The sequence below is a fragment of the Macrobrachium rosenbergii genome, chromosome 10 (assembly GCF_040412425.1).
Source record: "Macrobrachium rosenbergii isolate ZJJX-2024 chromosome 10, ASM4041242v1, whole genome shotgun sequence".
NCBI classification, from domain to species: Eukaryota; Metazoa; Arthropoda; class Malacostraca; order Decapoda; family Palaemonidae; genus Macrobrachium; species Macrobrachium rosenbergii.
In genome coordinates this window covers 6,555,654-6,572,654 of record NC_089750.1, presented here as the reverse complement: position 1 = coordinate 6,572,654, position 17,001 = coordinate 6,555,654, and the positions used below count along the sequence as shown (strand labels likewise).

The 17,001-nt window shown below is 35.0% G+C and overlaps 1 protein-coding gene across 2 annotated transcripts in view; it reads right to left on the bottom strand.

Moving 5' to 3' along the window:
* Positions 1–17,001, bottom strand: part of LOC136842461 (putative ferric-chelate reductase 1 homolog) — a 174,812-nt gene that overhangs the window by 11,685 nt on the left and 146,126 nt on the right. For both annotated transcript variants that reach the window (XM_067109820.1, XM_067109819.1), the window contains exon 3: positions 8,845–8,936. In XM_067109820.1, the coding sequence (XP_066965921.1) occupies positions 8,845–8,936 (92 nt within the window). The remainder of the gene's footprint in view (positions 1–8,844; positions 8,937–17,001) is intronic.

Here is a 17,001-nt window from a genome sequence, read left to right as displayed (position 1 = left end):
GATTTTAAAGGACCTATGAAATATGCATACATTTTATACAATTAAATTTCTTGTAGGGTAACTATAGAAACAAACCATTGGTTTGTTGCTCTAAAGGCTTTAAAAATTAGAACTTTTGTAACACAAAAGGTAAGATGACTTAGGGTCTTGATAAAACTTTATCGCAAGTTTTGTACTGCACCTTGTTTAAAACTTTATCACAAGTTTTGTACTGCACCTTGTTTAAAACTTTATCACAAGTTTTGTACTGCACCTTGTTTAAAACTTTATCACAAGTTTTGTACTGCACCTTGTTATTAATGTGTTAGCGACAATATCACAGTCAATCTGATTCAAGATAACCAAGTACCATTACCAACAGGTTAAAAATTCCTTTGAATTTTTTTTTTTTAATCTGAAATATTTACTAGATTTGTTGCTGTATGTGGCCACATATACTTCAATTCAATCTTCTGTCCTGGGCCTCTTTTATCATTATGTCCAATCACTCTTTCACTGTCTTGAGGACATTCACAGCCTAAATTTTATCATTCATTCATTCACAGAGTTCCTGCATAGTAAAAACAAAAGTAATTGATGCTAAGAATTCACTTCACGTTCACTGAGTCTGCACTTCCCTCACGTTTGAATGCGCTTCTTGTACGCAACGTTCTAAGTTTTAGACAAAATCTGTACAGAAATATATAGTTTTTATGTCTGTCTGCGCTGTATGTTTCACTATACTGTGTTCCGGGAGCTGGCATCCTTAAAATGAAAAGTGTATGTTTTTTTTAGTGCCAACAAAACCACTATATACTGTCCTATTCTACTTTAGCCACGATGGTCTGGTTTAGTACTTACTCTTCATTCTACACGACCCAAAATTTCTCTTGTATATGACTTCCTAAAATATTTAATGTCTTCTAAGCATGTGACAGTCTTCCACATCTGACGGAAATCTGGGAGTATATGTTGGGCAGAGTCTGGCCCAAGATTTCTCCATTGTAGTTAAACAAATATACGCAAATAGTTTCCTAAAAGGAATTCGCTGGACAATTCTCCTACTATACCTCCCACACACAGGCGAACAGAATACATGGTGTAGTGACACCGAACATGCCTTAATTAGTCTGTTCAGTACCTGTAATAAGAACTTGAAACACCTTACTTTTACGAGTACAATACAAACTTATGTTTTAAATAAATGTCCCGTACAGAAATCTGCTCCGCAAACGCGATCGGAAAAAATTTACTGTCTATATTAGAGGCTTCAAATGGAGCCAAATATCTCGCAGACAGAATCGAGTACGGTTGTGGTGTTACGGTTGGCGTATCTCAAACAATCGAATCCTCTCTCTGTAAATAACTGGAGAGAGACTTTTTAAAAAATGTACCTCGAACAAGAATCGTTTACCTCCAAAGGTCGAACCATTTTGAGGAAAGGGAGAAAAATGTCAACAGTGATCGTGTGGGACTATGACAGCCGAAAGTTCTCGTGCATGGTGGTGATTACTTATTATTGTCGACCTTCGGTCTTGCGACGACATCTTAATAAGCGTTAAAATATCTTTAAAAGGAAGACTGCATCTTTGCCTTGGTAGTTTTATTCCTTTTAGGAATATAATTCACATTCATGGTTAAATTCACAAACTAGTGACTTAAAAATATAAAAATGTAAAAATGCTTGCAAATAAAATACAAAAGACAACGAAGCCGTTTCCTTTTTTCCTACTGCTTTGGAATTCTCTTCTTGTTTATGTTTTCCATTCTCTTGGAACCTTTCTTACTTTGCGAGGCTTGATGTATTGCATTTTCACTGTTACGCCTCCACCATCTACCTTTCTTTTGCCTCTTGTTTCCTTCAGACCTGGGCTAGAAAAAGACTGAGTGGTTAAGGCACACGCCCCACTGGCCTCTGGTCTTGTAAATACCAAGATGTCTCGAAGAGAGATCCATAGACTTTTAAACGTTAAAAAATTACCATTAACATTTAACCTGAGCGGGCTGACACACACACACACACACAGAATCAATGAGCTATAATTCTTGACAAATAATGTGCAGTTACACAATTAAACATGAGGATGCCAATTGCGTCGGCATTTTTCGTTAATAATAAAAAGAAAAACGGTGTCATGAAGATTCTCTTCTTTTTTCACAGACAGACGCGCAATTACTAAGATTTATGTTTTTGTTTGCCATCTCTCGCACTCTTTAAGAGTTGCGTCAACATTCTCCATTAACCCCATTTTACCCGTAACACCTTCCAAAACATGACGGCTGCGATCATCTTTGGGAGGGGCCGAAAATTCCTTAAAGAAAACATGTCGAAACACACCCAGTGGCCTTCATCCATGTTTCGCTGGCTGTACTAGAAATAACGATATTGCGCTTACGGAATAAAATACGGTAAATTTCGAAAAAAAATAACATACTCCTTAGCTTTCATCCTTTCTTTCCTACGTAAAAAATGAACAATATTGCACTTGTAATTGTACTTAATTATTAAAATATGCAATATTAAAATAATTTCTATGATTTCATCGTTCAGCCAATATTAAGTTAATCAAGAAAGGCAATAATTCTTGTTTTATTACTTTCATATTCCTGCGAATCTAGAAAACTGACATTAACTGCCGGTCGTGCTAAGACTTGGTTATATATAACTGTACAGGTTAGTATGTCTGGATGGCTGTACTGTATGTGAACGAGAATCCTATTTTTTGTGTTTCTATTCAAATAATCATATCCTGGTACATCAGTCACTGTGGAACTGGGCAACTCTCTCTCTCTCTCTCTCTCTCTCTCTCTCTCTCTCTCTCTCTCTCTCTCTCTCAATAACTTTCGAAGTCTTCGTTTCTATGATTTTGTTTGTTGACGAACGTGACCATGCGTCACAAAGTGGCTGTTATTGTTACTCGTCTTTGAAGGATCGTGGGAAGAATCTAATGGGGTCTTTCTTGAAGAGGTGTTATTTGGTTTGATTAAGGGCTCATCCCATGATACGAATCTTGGTCATGAAATGTGCCTACACATCCTCGCATATCATGTTCTCTCTCTCTCTCTCTCTCTCTCTTTTTCACTATATTTCTTAAATTACCACTCACTTGGCTGAGGAAAATCCCTCTAGTTATTTTTTTTTTAGTTCAATCTACCAAAATCGTTCAAGATCAAGATCTCTCTCTCTCTCTCTCTCTCTCTCTCCCTCTCTCTCTGAGGAAAATCCATTTAGTTCAATCTACCAAAATCGTTCATGATCTCTCTCTCTCTTTTCTTTTTAGTTCAATCTACCAAAATCGTTCATGATCTCTCTCTCTCTCTTTCTCTCTCTCTCTCTCTCTCTCTCTCTCTCTCTCTCTCTCTCTCTCTGAGGAAAATCCCTTTACTTCAATCTACCAAAATCGTTCATGATCTGTGTGTGTGTGTTTATTTTACTATGGTACAACTTCATTGCATTTCGACCAGCATTTACTGTTTACCTCTATTTCTTTCTTTAATTGTTCCTGTACATCTAGAATGGTGCTATTTCTGCTATTTATTCTCTCTAATCAATATTCGAACAATCTCACTCTTCCACAAAATGTTGGACTTCTGATATATTGGCCGCAGTTTAAAAATGCGTCTGATGACGTAAAATGAAAGTGTATAATAAATTACACAAGGAAAAATATCTCTGGCATTTTAATGCAAATCATGACGATGCTGAATGCATTCTTAAACGGTTGAGTTCTTTTCATGAGTTTTAATCTTTTAAGAATTTTATTTGAAGCTATTATTTTACATTTTTTTTTTTGTTGGAATAACAGGGATCCACGAAGATTCGCGCTGCTTAAAATAGTTTCTCACTGGAACAACAAAACCTCCAAAATATTACACCTTTAATTCAATCCTTAATTTCACATTGGGTTTATAAAATCCGCAAAAAAAGGGAATGCCTATATCAAAGAGAATAAAAATTCTGACCTTGGATTCCTCTCGAATCTTATGAACTCCCTCAATTCATACAAATTCGACCATAGATTTTTTAAAGAAATCTAGAGGACAAAAAGAAAAAAAACGGGTTTACATTCAACCGCTGTTGAAGATCGTTGTTATCTAAGAGATGATAACTATAAGCCATGAGGTATTCTACAAGGAAATGATATAACGAAAATGCAGCATTTTACAAAACACTGATAAAGTGAGCAAGCAGCATTTATTTAAGTACTGTAGGATACAACGCCAAAGCATCAATTTATCAAGCAGTGACAGTGACGTAGTGGCACTTCATAAAGCAGTTATATCGAGGCAAGTCAGCATTCCACAAAGTAGTGAAATAGCGATAAAGCAACAACAGACCTCTCTACATTCTACAGTCTCGACCTAACATTATTTCATAAAGCAGTAACAACGACAAGGTAGCATTTCAAAGGACAGTTATAGAAGGACAAATCAACATGCCATAAAGCAGTGAAATAGCAACAAAGAAGCAATTTTTAAAAGTGACAAATCAGCAACCCATAAAGCAGTGAAATAGAGGCAAAGCAGCGACAGAGCTCTATATTCTACCGTCTCGGCTTCACAGTCGAAAGTGAAAGTAATAGACGGGAGATTGTGAAGTAGGAGGGTCGACCGCTCGACCTATATGAACTAGTTTTCGGAAGGGACCTGCTCGACACACACGCACTACTCTTAGTATTCAAGTCGAACGCCTTGGTCGAGTGGAGCCGTGTGCTACAGTTACAGAGAGAGAGAGAGAGAGAGATAACAATAGTTCTAATTTAGAATGGGAATGGAAGATAAGATCAGATCATGAACAGTAAATAGAATAAAAATAGAAGACAAGGTCAGGAGAGAGAGAGAGAGAGAGAGAGAGAGAGAGAGAGAGAGAGAGAGAACACTCAAAGAGAGATAAAGTATAATTTATGCTGGAAGGGAAATGTATGGGGGAAAAATAATGAGAGAAAGTAAACGGGCAGATAAGATTATAATCATGGTCGAAAGGAGATGTATGGGAAAAGCATATGAGAGAGAGAGAGAGAGAGAGAGAGAGAGAGAGAGAGAGAGAGAGAGAGAGAGAGAGAGAGAGAGAGAAAATAGTTAAAACAGGAATGGAAAATAAGATCTAATAATAAATAGAAGACATATCAGGTGAGAGAGAGAGAGAGAGAGAGAGCACATAACTCTTAGAATACGGATAGAGCAAAGGATGAACATAACTGAGTATTGTAGGTGCGTTGGAGTGAGGATGAGAGAAAATATTATAGAGAGATAGAATATGCAGGAACGCGTGAAGAATTCATGTACACGTGATGACAGATTCGTTGCACGTAATAAGACTTTAATCAAACGGCCTAACTCGCCCAAAAGGCGCAAGCCACCACAAGCGATGCACGTCAAGATAATTAACCCCCAAAATCACCAAGTCCAAAGAGGCGTGACAATGCTGACTACATCGCGTGGTTATGAAACGAATAAGTTTTTCGGAAAGGTTGCGAGACTTACTCTCCAGTTACCTTTAGGAACGTATAGGAAACGTGAGATGGTAGAGAACAGTAGTGGTGAAGAGAATTGTAGAAGAAGAGTCAGTTGTGCATAAGGATTTCAATACGGGGAATTGTATTCGTAAGGATGTTGAGATTTTAATATGGTGATGGATTTTATCAGGGGAGAGAGAGAGAGAGAGAGAGAGAGAGAGAGAGAGAGAGAGAGAGAGAGAGAGAGTAAACGGACAGATAAGAGCATAATTGGGGTCGAAAGAGATGTATCGGACAACCATCTCCGTGAGAGAGAGAGAGAGAGAGAGAGAGAGAGTAAACGGACAGATAAGAGCATAATTGGGGTCGAAAAGAGATGTATCGGACAACCATCTCCGTGAGAGAGAGAGAGAGAGAGAGAGAGAGAGAGAGAGAGAGAGAGAGAGAGAGAGAGAGAGAGAAATAGTTAAAAGTTAGAATAGGAATGGAAGATAAGAACAGAAAATATATAACAAACAGAATAAAAATAGAAGACGAGGCCAAGAGAGAAAGTGAAAGAGAGAAATACAGAATAATAGTTTCGAGAGAGAGAAAGAGAGAAAAAATACAGAATAATAATTTTAAGTTAGAACTGGAACGAAAGATAAAATCATAATATATAGTAAGTAGAGTAAAATTATAAGACAAGGTCAGGAGAGAGAGAGAGAGAGAGAGAGAGTTTCAGAGGAGAGAGAGAGAGAGAGAGAGAGAGAGAGAGAGAGAGAGAGAGAACGAGAGAGAGAGAGAGAGACCGTATCACAATGTAAATAACAGGAAAGATGAGAAGAGGAAACAGAATGATCTCTAGACCTTCACAAAGGGCAACTAGTAATATACAGCCCAAGCACTCAATCAGTCTCTCTCTCTCTCTCTCTCTCTCTCTCTCTCTCTCTCTCTCTCTCTCTCTCGTGACAGCCTCACGACCTGAGAGGCACTGTACTGACCCACCTTTTCAGATGAACCAAGAAACTGACTTACAGGTGGTCTGCTATGGAGTGTAAAACACTGCGAATGAACCAGATACCTGATCTCGATGGTCTCTTGTGGTTGGGCCTTAATCTAAACCTACCACTAACAACATGGTTCCAAGGTGGGTGAGGAAAAGGGAGTTTGGGGGTATTGTCACGTGACGTGAAAGGTGAAGGGGGTAGAAAGGGTTAAGAATGGAGAGTAATTATCGCGGGAAAGGCATGACGCAAGGGTGAAAATGCATATAAGTGAAAGGAATAAATATGGTTGTGAAAAAGAATTGAGGCATAACAGAATAGAATTGGTATGAAGAAGAAGAGTAAAGAGAGCATGTTCAAATATGAGAAGTAAATATTAGTAGAGGTATATAAGAAATTATTCACAAGAAGTAGAAAGATGTGGAGAATTAATGAAAATAAAGAGTAAATAGAGGAGAAGGTGAAATTCAGAAAAAACGCAGAAACATTTGAAGAACCGACTCTTGAAAAGATTAGACAGTATTGCTGAGTGGATAGCAGTAAACAGCACGCAGATGTAAAGACAGAAAATGAAAGAAAGACTGAATAAAGAGCAAAAGGAAATGCAATAAACTTTGACTAACACGCACCATCCAGATCAAGAATTCAGAGACTGATTCGGTAATAAAAACTGGCTTCATAATGAGCGCGGCCATCGACATCAGGCTTCAGTAAAAGAAGAAAAACTGGGTAGTGAAGAATAATAAGATTTAAGAGAGAGAGAGAGAGAGAGAGAGAGAGAGAGAGAGAGAAGAGAGAGAGAGAGAGAGAGAGAGAGAAATATGTATCTGTGTTTGTAGGATACAAACACAGTGGTAAAATGTTTGTTTAGTTGCCTGGGAGAGAGAGAGAGAGAGAGAGAGAGAGAGAGAGAGAGAGAGAGAGAGAGAGAGAAGAGAGAGAGAGAGAGAACATTACTGGTTAGCTAAACCATAACACCACAGGCATGATGAAGGGTCCTGAACACTTGCCTCGGAGGAAGGGCGTGTGAAAAGAACAGAGCCCTTCAGGGCACACGAAGGGAAATCAGATATCAACAAACGAAGGACTCGCTTCGAAAACACTTTTACCGGCCCAGTTTCATAAAAAAAAAACAATAAAAGAAGATTCTTATTTATTGCAACAGCAAGCCGTTTTCCACGTGAGTGGGTGGCTTCAGAGATAAGCGAAATGGTTGTCGCCAAAAAAGAAAGTGAGTCTTTTGAACGCTGACATCAAATTTTTTCCTCTGCTTTCTTTATTTCTGTAAATCTTCAGCTTTTAAGACCTTTATGGACAGAGTCAACAGACTATAAACCCAAGGGGGCTGCAAAGTGAAATCAGCCTGCAGCGAGAGACCACTTATAGAAAAAAGTGATATATGAATAAATGAGGTACACCTGAAATTCAGGAGACGTCAGCTTCCATCAGGAATGAATTGGCTCCTCGCTTAAGTATTTACAGATCGGAAGATCCACATCTACACTAGGAAAACTATTCCACATTTTAGTTGTAGCCACGATAAAGCTCCTAGCAAAACAAGTAGTTGAGCCTGTACTGGATAACGACACACTGCTTGTAGCAAACAGCATGCCTGATTGTTCCACTTCATTTTTCTACTGACACGCTTATTTTGCTGGTAAAACATGCCTCACGCTTTCCAAGTAAACGATTCTTACAAACTGGTGTCTTTATATCTGGCATGTATTCCTAAGAAACAAGAGCAGTTACTACATTGTTTATTTCAGGAAAATAACTTAAAAAAAAAATCTTAATCTGCACCTAAACCTGCATTTATTATCGGCATTAAAAAAAATATAACCAATACATCCAATTACTTTATGAAATGTTTATTTTAAAAATAATCATAAACACTGTACATATTTCTCAGAAATTACTCTGCACTTAACGACAGATAATAAATAAAAGTGAAACCAATTTCTCCCGACGTCCGTCAGCGAACGCTTTAGCGAAACTTGAGTCGCTTAACCACGCGCGCGCACACACGCGCGAAAGTTCTCCTGAACGTGCGAACGGTTGCAATTCATCAGGGAGAAAAGAATCGGTTAGCAATGCACAAACGACGAGAAAGCAAACAATACGTGACGGAGACCTGTTTTGAGAATACGTCACGTTCGCGATGATCTTGAAGCAACAATTCTATTATGAAGGCGAAGACTGGGATTATATCACACACGTTCGTTTCATCTGTTCGTGTGCGCTCTCTCTCTCTCTCTCTCTCTCTCTCTCTCTCTCTCTCTCTCTCTCTCTCTCTCTCTCTCTATATATATATATATATATATATATATATATATATATATATATATATATATATATATATATATATATATATATATATATATATATACCATTTACATCATTACATTCCAAAAGTTCAAACTTACTTGAAGACGACGTCTCCGGAGTAATCAGAAGGTGCCTCCCACTCCAGGAGCACTTTGGGCTTGGCAGTGGATGAGCTGTGAGTCACAGCGTTCTGAAATGAAACAGGAACGGGTGAGTATTAAGTTATGTTAATAAAGATTAAGGTGTTTTTACTAGTACAATTGGTAGCTTATAGAGTTGCACACTAATATGCTTATATATATATATATATATATATATATATATATATATATATATATATATATATATATATATGTATGTATGTATGTGTATATAAGCATGTATAATACACACATTTATAGGTATATATATAGATGCATATGTATGTATATATATATATATATATATATATATATATATATATATATATATATATATATATATGTATATGTATGTATGTATAATATAATACACATATATACACATATATGGATATACATTTATATATATACAGTATATCTGTGTATGTATAATATATTATACACACATTTAAAGGTATATATACTTATAGATGCTATACATACACATATATATACATATATTATATATATATATATATATATATATATATATATATATATAATTTATGTTAATATAATTATATATACAATTCCGTGTTTGCGTGATGACCAAAATTCTTCTGATATTAGCTTCGTTTACTTTCAATGTAAGCTGTTAAGAGCCTAATGTACACAAGAGTAACATCTAATTGGAGAGCTACAGACTATGTCTTGAACTAGGAAAACCCCGCCATCTAGGCGAGGCGAGAATATAAATTAGCGAAATAGGAAACCAAGTGCTTACCCTGAGGAACACCTGTACGGAATTATAATAATAATAATGGTGAAGTAATCCACAATGGTGTAAGTGTAATTATATAGTATATATATATATATATATATATATATATATATATATATATATATATATATATATATATATATATATTATATATATATATTTACACTTACATCATTGTGGATTTCTTCGTCATTTTAGTGACGTGATTATGAGATTTTTAGGAATAATAATAATAATAATAATAATAATAATAATAATAATAATAATAATAATAAAGACTTTTCTTCGAAGCGAGACAAACCGCCTGTTATATTGGAAACGAAAAGTATAGCAAATTACAAATGCCAATAAATAATGATAAATCAACAAATAACACACACCAATACTTCAACCATATATATCAATATAAAAAAAACCACATAAAGACCTAAATTAAACCCACACCACAAAGAGTACCAACACTCCTAGTACTTTAACAAAGAACTCCGAGCTGCACGACAAATTGCCCAGCCGTTGGCGGTGGCTTTTACAAATAAGCGGATCTTTGCAACACGCCTTAGCTTAAGCGCGACTTAGATATGAATTATTCTGAAGCTTTGCGTGACGGAGCGAAGGCAAATTGACACCTGATGACGCAGAAGTTATCGCGGTGGAATTGCTTATTTTTCTTTTGCTGTCATTTTGCTCCAAGGCCGTGCGTCCGTCATCATGATGATAATGATGATGATTACGCTTCATGATACCGCTCTTATGAAACTCACTAGATTAATAATAATAATAATAATAATAATAATAATAATAATAATAATAATAATAATAACAAAAATAATAATAATGATTACGCTATTATACCGTGTAAAACTCAAAATGTCGTCATATCAACACTGAATAATAATAACACATAATTATTGATTATTATTATTATTATTATTATATCAACACTGATTATTATTATTATTATTATTATTATTACTTCAGTCTATATCAAATGTTGATGCCATCGACATTTTATGCCATAATATACATTAACGTTTCAAGACATTTTTAATTATTATTATTATTATTATTATTATTATTATTATTATTATTACGTCCGTCTATAACAAATGTTGATGTTGTCGACATTTAATGCATAACATGCCTTTAAAGACATTTAAAGGTATGTTTAAAGACATTTTTTCCAATCACACTTACCCTTCACTTTCAATCAACACTACCCACGTGAATCGAAAATATCAAAATTGCTGTTATTCATGGCCAGTCAATCTACTAAGTAATTCTATTTATATTCAGTCTCCCTCGTACGTCATGACGTCACCGCTTGAGAAACAAACACTTTAAAAAAAGCCAAAGGCACGAGGGTGTTTCACAAAAGTAAACATATCAAATCGAACAGTCGGTCGAATTGTGATCACAATCTTCCATACGCAACTCATAAATCACAATTCCAATTTAAACTGATGTTCAGTGATATATGAAATTGCGTTTCTACGTCATCCGCGCAATACTCTTCAACCTTTCGCAACCTTAAAAGTGTGTGTGTGTGTGTGTGTGTGTGTGTGTGTATATATATATATATATATATATATATATATATATATATATATATATATATATATATATATATATATATATATATATATATATATATTATATATATATATATATATATGTATATATTATATATGTATATATATATATATATATATGTATATATATATATATATATATATATATATATATATATATATATATATATATATATATATATATATATATATATATATATATATATATTGCAATTTCATAAAAAATATATAATGGAGGCTTCACACGCGAACGATCATCACAAAAGATGTTCGATTCATGGATTTGTATTTAGTGCCGTGGATCGTAGTGGATCGTTCATCGTCTCTCATGCGTTGCATTCTCAAAATGACTGACTGAACTTTACAGTATTTTCATGAAATTCTTCGATTACGTCGCCTGCAAAACTTACTGCATTTTTAGAACTTTTTTGAGACAATGGCTGTAAAACTCTTTTACATTTTCTTGATTTTCTGACGATGGCTACAAAACCTAATGCATTTGTATGATGTTTTCCATGCACTAAGGAATCAGCCCTGTTATTTATTTTTTGAGTTTTTCGGAGGCAGTGTTACAAGGAAAACTTTTCTAAAACAAAATGCCTCAAAAAATTGCATTTTCGCGCAGTTTCTTAAGCATATTATAGCATTTCCATACAGTTACTCTAACGTAATCTACTATTTTCTTATAGTTAGTCAAACAGACCTAGTATTTTAAGACAGTTCTTCAATCATCCTGTCTCATAAAACGTGAAAAATGTTTCATTAACGTTCAGTCCTTCAAAGTACGAACAAGTCGAGCAGAGTTGAGTACATCACCAATTTATTCACATATCCATCAAAAATAACTTAGAATCTAAAAAAAAAAAAAAAAAAAAAAAAATGCTGTACGAGCCGTTCCCCATGAAACTTTAACCACGGCCAAGTGGTGGCCTATCCTGTATCGTTGTCAGAAGCACGAATGTGGCTAAATTTAACCTTAAATAAAATAAAAACTACTCGGGCTAGAGGGCTGCAATTTGGTATGTTTGATGATTACAGGGTGGATGATCAACATGCCAATTTGCAGCCCTCTAGCCTCAGTGGTTTTGTAAGATCTGAGGGCGGACAGAAAAAAGTGCGGACGGACAGACAAAGCCGGCACAATAGTTTTCTTTTACAGACAACAAAAACGAACAGACTCAAAATCAAGTAACGCCGATAAAGATTTGTCAAATCACTTAGTACCAAAAACATCTTAATTAACTATAATAATGAACGTTACTTTGACAAGTGTACCGACATTCCCAAAAACACACGCTCTCAGTGTAACTAAATCATTGTAATTACTTTCCATTTATAGTAAGAGTTTGCTTCGGAAGCAACAATTACGAACAATTATCTGAAGTGCCTACTAACAATCAAGTTTCATTTTTATAACCTTCGACAGGACAATGAACTCGAATGCATAATTCGTCTACTTGAGCGACATTCTTTATAATTTCATAACATCATTTTTGAGCTTTGCCCAAAATGTCTTTTTCTCTGATTGCAACGCAGTCAATATTTCAGTACTGAATATATTCAAAACAAATATAAATTTCTTAAAACTACATGGACTACAGTAAACAAATATAAATTTCTAAAAATTACATGAACTACATTAACAAAAAACTGTTCTGTGAAAATATACCGCCAAAATATGCCCAAAATATCTTTAATTCATAAGACCACAGGGACATGCACTAACCAATTTCATCTTGAATGACATTTGGAAAAGGGCGATAAGAAAAAAAATTTTTGAGGGAGTTTTTACCCTAGGCAACTAATTTACAGAATTAAGTCTCAGTTATTTAATATTGGTCTACAAAAAGAATTCCAGAATTGTGATTTTATGTTGTTTTTCTCTTAATGTCGTAAATTTTATTTTTTATCGGATCTCGCTCATTTTTTACGGGGTGAAAGCTGGATGAAACGTCACTACTGGAATGCTTAAAAAATTCAATACTGATGGTTCATCCAGATTTCACCCTGTGAAAAATGAGCGAGATCAGCTGAAAAAAACTTATTTCACCCTGTGAAAAATGAGCGAGATCAGTTGAAAAAAACTTATTTCACCCTTTGAAAAACGAGCGAGATCAGTAAAAAACTGATTTCACCTTGTGAAAAGTGAGAGTTCAGTGAAAAAACTAAAACCTATAAAAGAAAAAAAAAACACAAAACCACAATCCTGGCATTCATTTCTATAAGTACGAAGTGTCCATGCACAAAATTCACAGCAGCTAAATACCCACAATTCCCCTGAAATTCGAGCATATTGCCAGACCTCCCAAGACGCGAGAGAGACATTGAAATCGCCTTTGGAAGATAAAAGACTATAAGACTGTAAGATTCGAGTCTAATTCAGGAGAAAATCAACATACTCTTCATTTGAGAAAGGGAACGTTATATACTAGGAGTTATGTCGAGAAACAATGTAGGAAAAGTTAAAAAAACGACACCATTACATGATTCAAACCATTACGCGACCAAACATTACCACCATATCGAAAATCAATGACGGCTTTTAAAGAATTTCCAAGAGTAAATATGTATTACGTAAGTAGCTCTGGTAATATACGTAACTTGTTTTCTGGCGCAGGTTAATAAGGGCATTATTGAACTTGTAATAACAAATACTGTACATAACTCAGTTTGGCATAAAATCAATAGGAGGCAAAAAAAAAAACAGTTTGTTATGATGTTAAGTCCACTAAAGGGCGCGTAGCTTGTCACATTTTTCCCGGGTTCGTGGGCCATTACCAACCTACCACCCACCAGTCAACCCTATATACAGTATGTATATATATATATATATATATATATATATATATATATATATATATATATATATATATATATATATAACTGTATATGTATATACATATACACACACATAATATATATATATATATGTATATATATATATATATATATATATATATATATATATATATATATATATATATATATATATATATATATATATATATATATGTGTTGGGTAAAATTCCCTGGCAAGTTAGGCGACAGCCTGACCAGGGAAAAACCTAAGGTACAGGGGGTCCTCAGGTTCCAACTTCTTTTATGACTTGTGCGGGTCAACTGGTAACGTCCTGGCCTTTCATTTGAAAGACCGTGTTTCAGTCCCCGATTTGAGTAAGAAAAAAAAAAATACATAAATATATATATATATATATATATATATATATATATATATATATATATATATAAAATAATTACATATATATGTGTGTGTGTGTGTGTAAACCAGAAAGAACTGGTAATATATCTCAGCCAACGAAATCACCTTGCCAGCACAGCCATAGGCGTAATTCGAAAAATGTCTCATCGATCGGCACAAGCGACATTAGCTTCCAGCCGTCTTGGGGAACACATTATTCTTTAACGATCGTTCCAGTTTGGAGGGGGGGAAATGAGGTTGGGGGCGTTAGGGGGACAGGGGGGGGGATTAGGGGGAATGAGCACTGAGTTAAAGTCGAGATTTGTCTGCAAGGAATATGAATGTACATGTATGTGTCCGAGAGAGAGAGAGAGAGAGAGAGAGAGAGAGAGAGAGAGAGAGAGAGACCTTTCACTTCAATTACTAAGGATTTATTCTCGTATTAATGATGGATCAAGGGAGATTGACACCCTGCTTTCCTTTAGAGAGAGAGAGAGAGAGAGAGAGAGAGAGAGAGAGAGAGAGAGAGAGAGACCTTTCACTTCAATTACTAAGGATTTATTCTCGTATTAGTGATGGGTAAAGAGAGATTTACACCCTGCTTTCCTTTGTAATACATGAGAGAGAGAGAGAGAGAGAGAGAGAGAGAGAGAGAGAGAGAGAGAGAGAGAGAGAGAGCACTTACATTAGTACAAGAGATCGTATCCAAAAATACAAAAAAAGAAAGATGTAGAATTTACTTTCTTGAGCAAATCACACACGAAGAGGGAAGGCATTTTATAGGCACTATTTGCAAGGCTGACGTCACGCAGTTCCTAAGATCACCCGGGGAAATCATTCCTCGTTTACCCGGGGAATCATTCCTCGTTTACGTGTAACTTTTTCCTAGAATGAACATGTGGCAGAATGCTTCTTTTTCTCCAGTGTCCTACTCACGTCCCGGATGATGCACATTTATCAGAGAATAAAAAATATATAATTATAAACACTCAAAAATCACTATCCAGGACTACTGAGGTTATTTTCAGAGGAGTATCCTAAACTAAACAGATGGCCAGGGAGTCTTTTTCCAATGTGTTCCACTTCCCGGATGTTATTATGATTATAAAACCTGAATTTATTAACAAATATATGTACTGCTGTACAAGAAACTGAGCATAACAGACTCACAACGAGAGCATTTAAGGATTTTTTCATTTGTTTATATTTTGGGATTTTTTCAATTGTTTATGTTTTTGTATTTTTCAGAGTTCACATTTTTAGTAAGAGGTGACATTTTAACGGGTATATCTTTGTTTTTGTACATCTACAATTTAATCAAAGAGAATACAGAACACCAAAATATGCAAGCAATCAACAATAATTCAAGACCATGACACGAAAAAATGTTGTCGATTGCACAAACAATAAAGAGAGATAAAAACGACAAAAGTCATTTTAAATTAAATTTGGAGAATTGCTTCGTTTTAACAGATGCTAAGCAGATTACCTGGACACGTTTTTTTTTTCTCTTTTAATATTAATGTGGCTCTACGGAAGACTTTTGTGTTCTGGTGTGCATTCAAATTCGTGAAATCTGTTTCTCAAATACAGAAATGTAACATTCACGGAAAACAAAAGAAACACGTTCATAAACTGCATACTTCAAACGCTGAAATATAAAATTCGCGGAGAAGAAAATCGTAAAATTGTTGAGTAAAGATTCGTGAAATTCATTCCTGAAAAGCAGCAATATACAACAACCGGAATGCAAATTCGTACAAGGCATAAAAACAGGATTTCCATGCCTGAAAATTTCCAACTTCTAAATCTTTTCCTCAATTCTTGTAAGTAGGATGAGACGCTAAATAAGGTAACGTTTCTTGTAACCTGATACAGGGGGAGAATCCTGAAGTTATTTTCTATATATGAATAAAATCAGCTTGAAGTGGCAGAAGTTCAGTAGAAAGAAATGAAACGGAGCGACATATTACCTGCTTGAAGGTGTTTCAAAGCCTGTTTTTGCCAAAATAAGAACAGATTTACTTGAGAGCAAAATTTCCATTTTAATATTCTACTGGTCATTGGCTTTTAAAATTTTGCTGTGTTCCGATTTCATGAGATTATAGGGATACAAAACACCCCAAATACAGTAATGACTCCATTACAGAAATCTTGAAAAAATCAGTGCAAACTATTATGATGGGAAAACTGCGGTTAATTCTCCAGAACTAATAACGAGATTAGTGATAAAATGGCTAACGAAACACACTGATGACTCCAGAACAGTGAGGATTATATTTACAAAACTGTTAACGTCCTAGAAAATTTGAAGACTGAGGAGTTAATTCTCTGAACCTGTAACACAGACTTGCATACCACGCCAACTTAAGATTACGTATTATACAAATTGTCAACATGATTTGTAAAAAATTTCTCGGCAAATGAAAAAATCAATACACACTAAAAAGCTGACGGGAAAACCGCAAGTGATTCTCGGAAAACATAACAGTAAACTTATATAAGAATTCAAACCATTCTTGAGAGGAGTTACTTCTCAGAGAAATATTATGCCGTGTCCGAAGCTC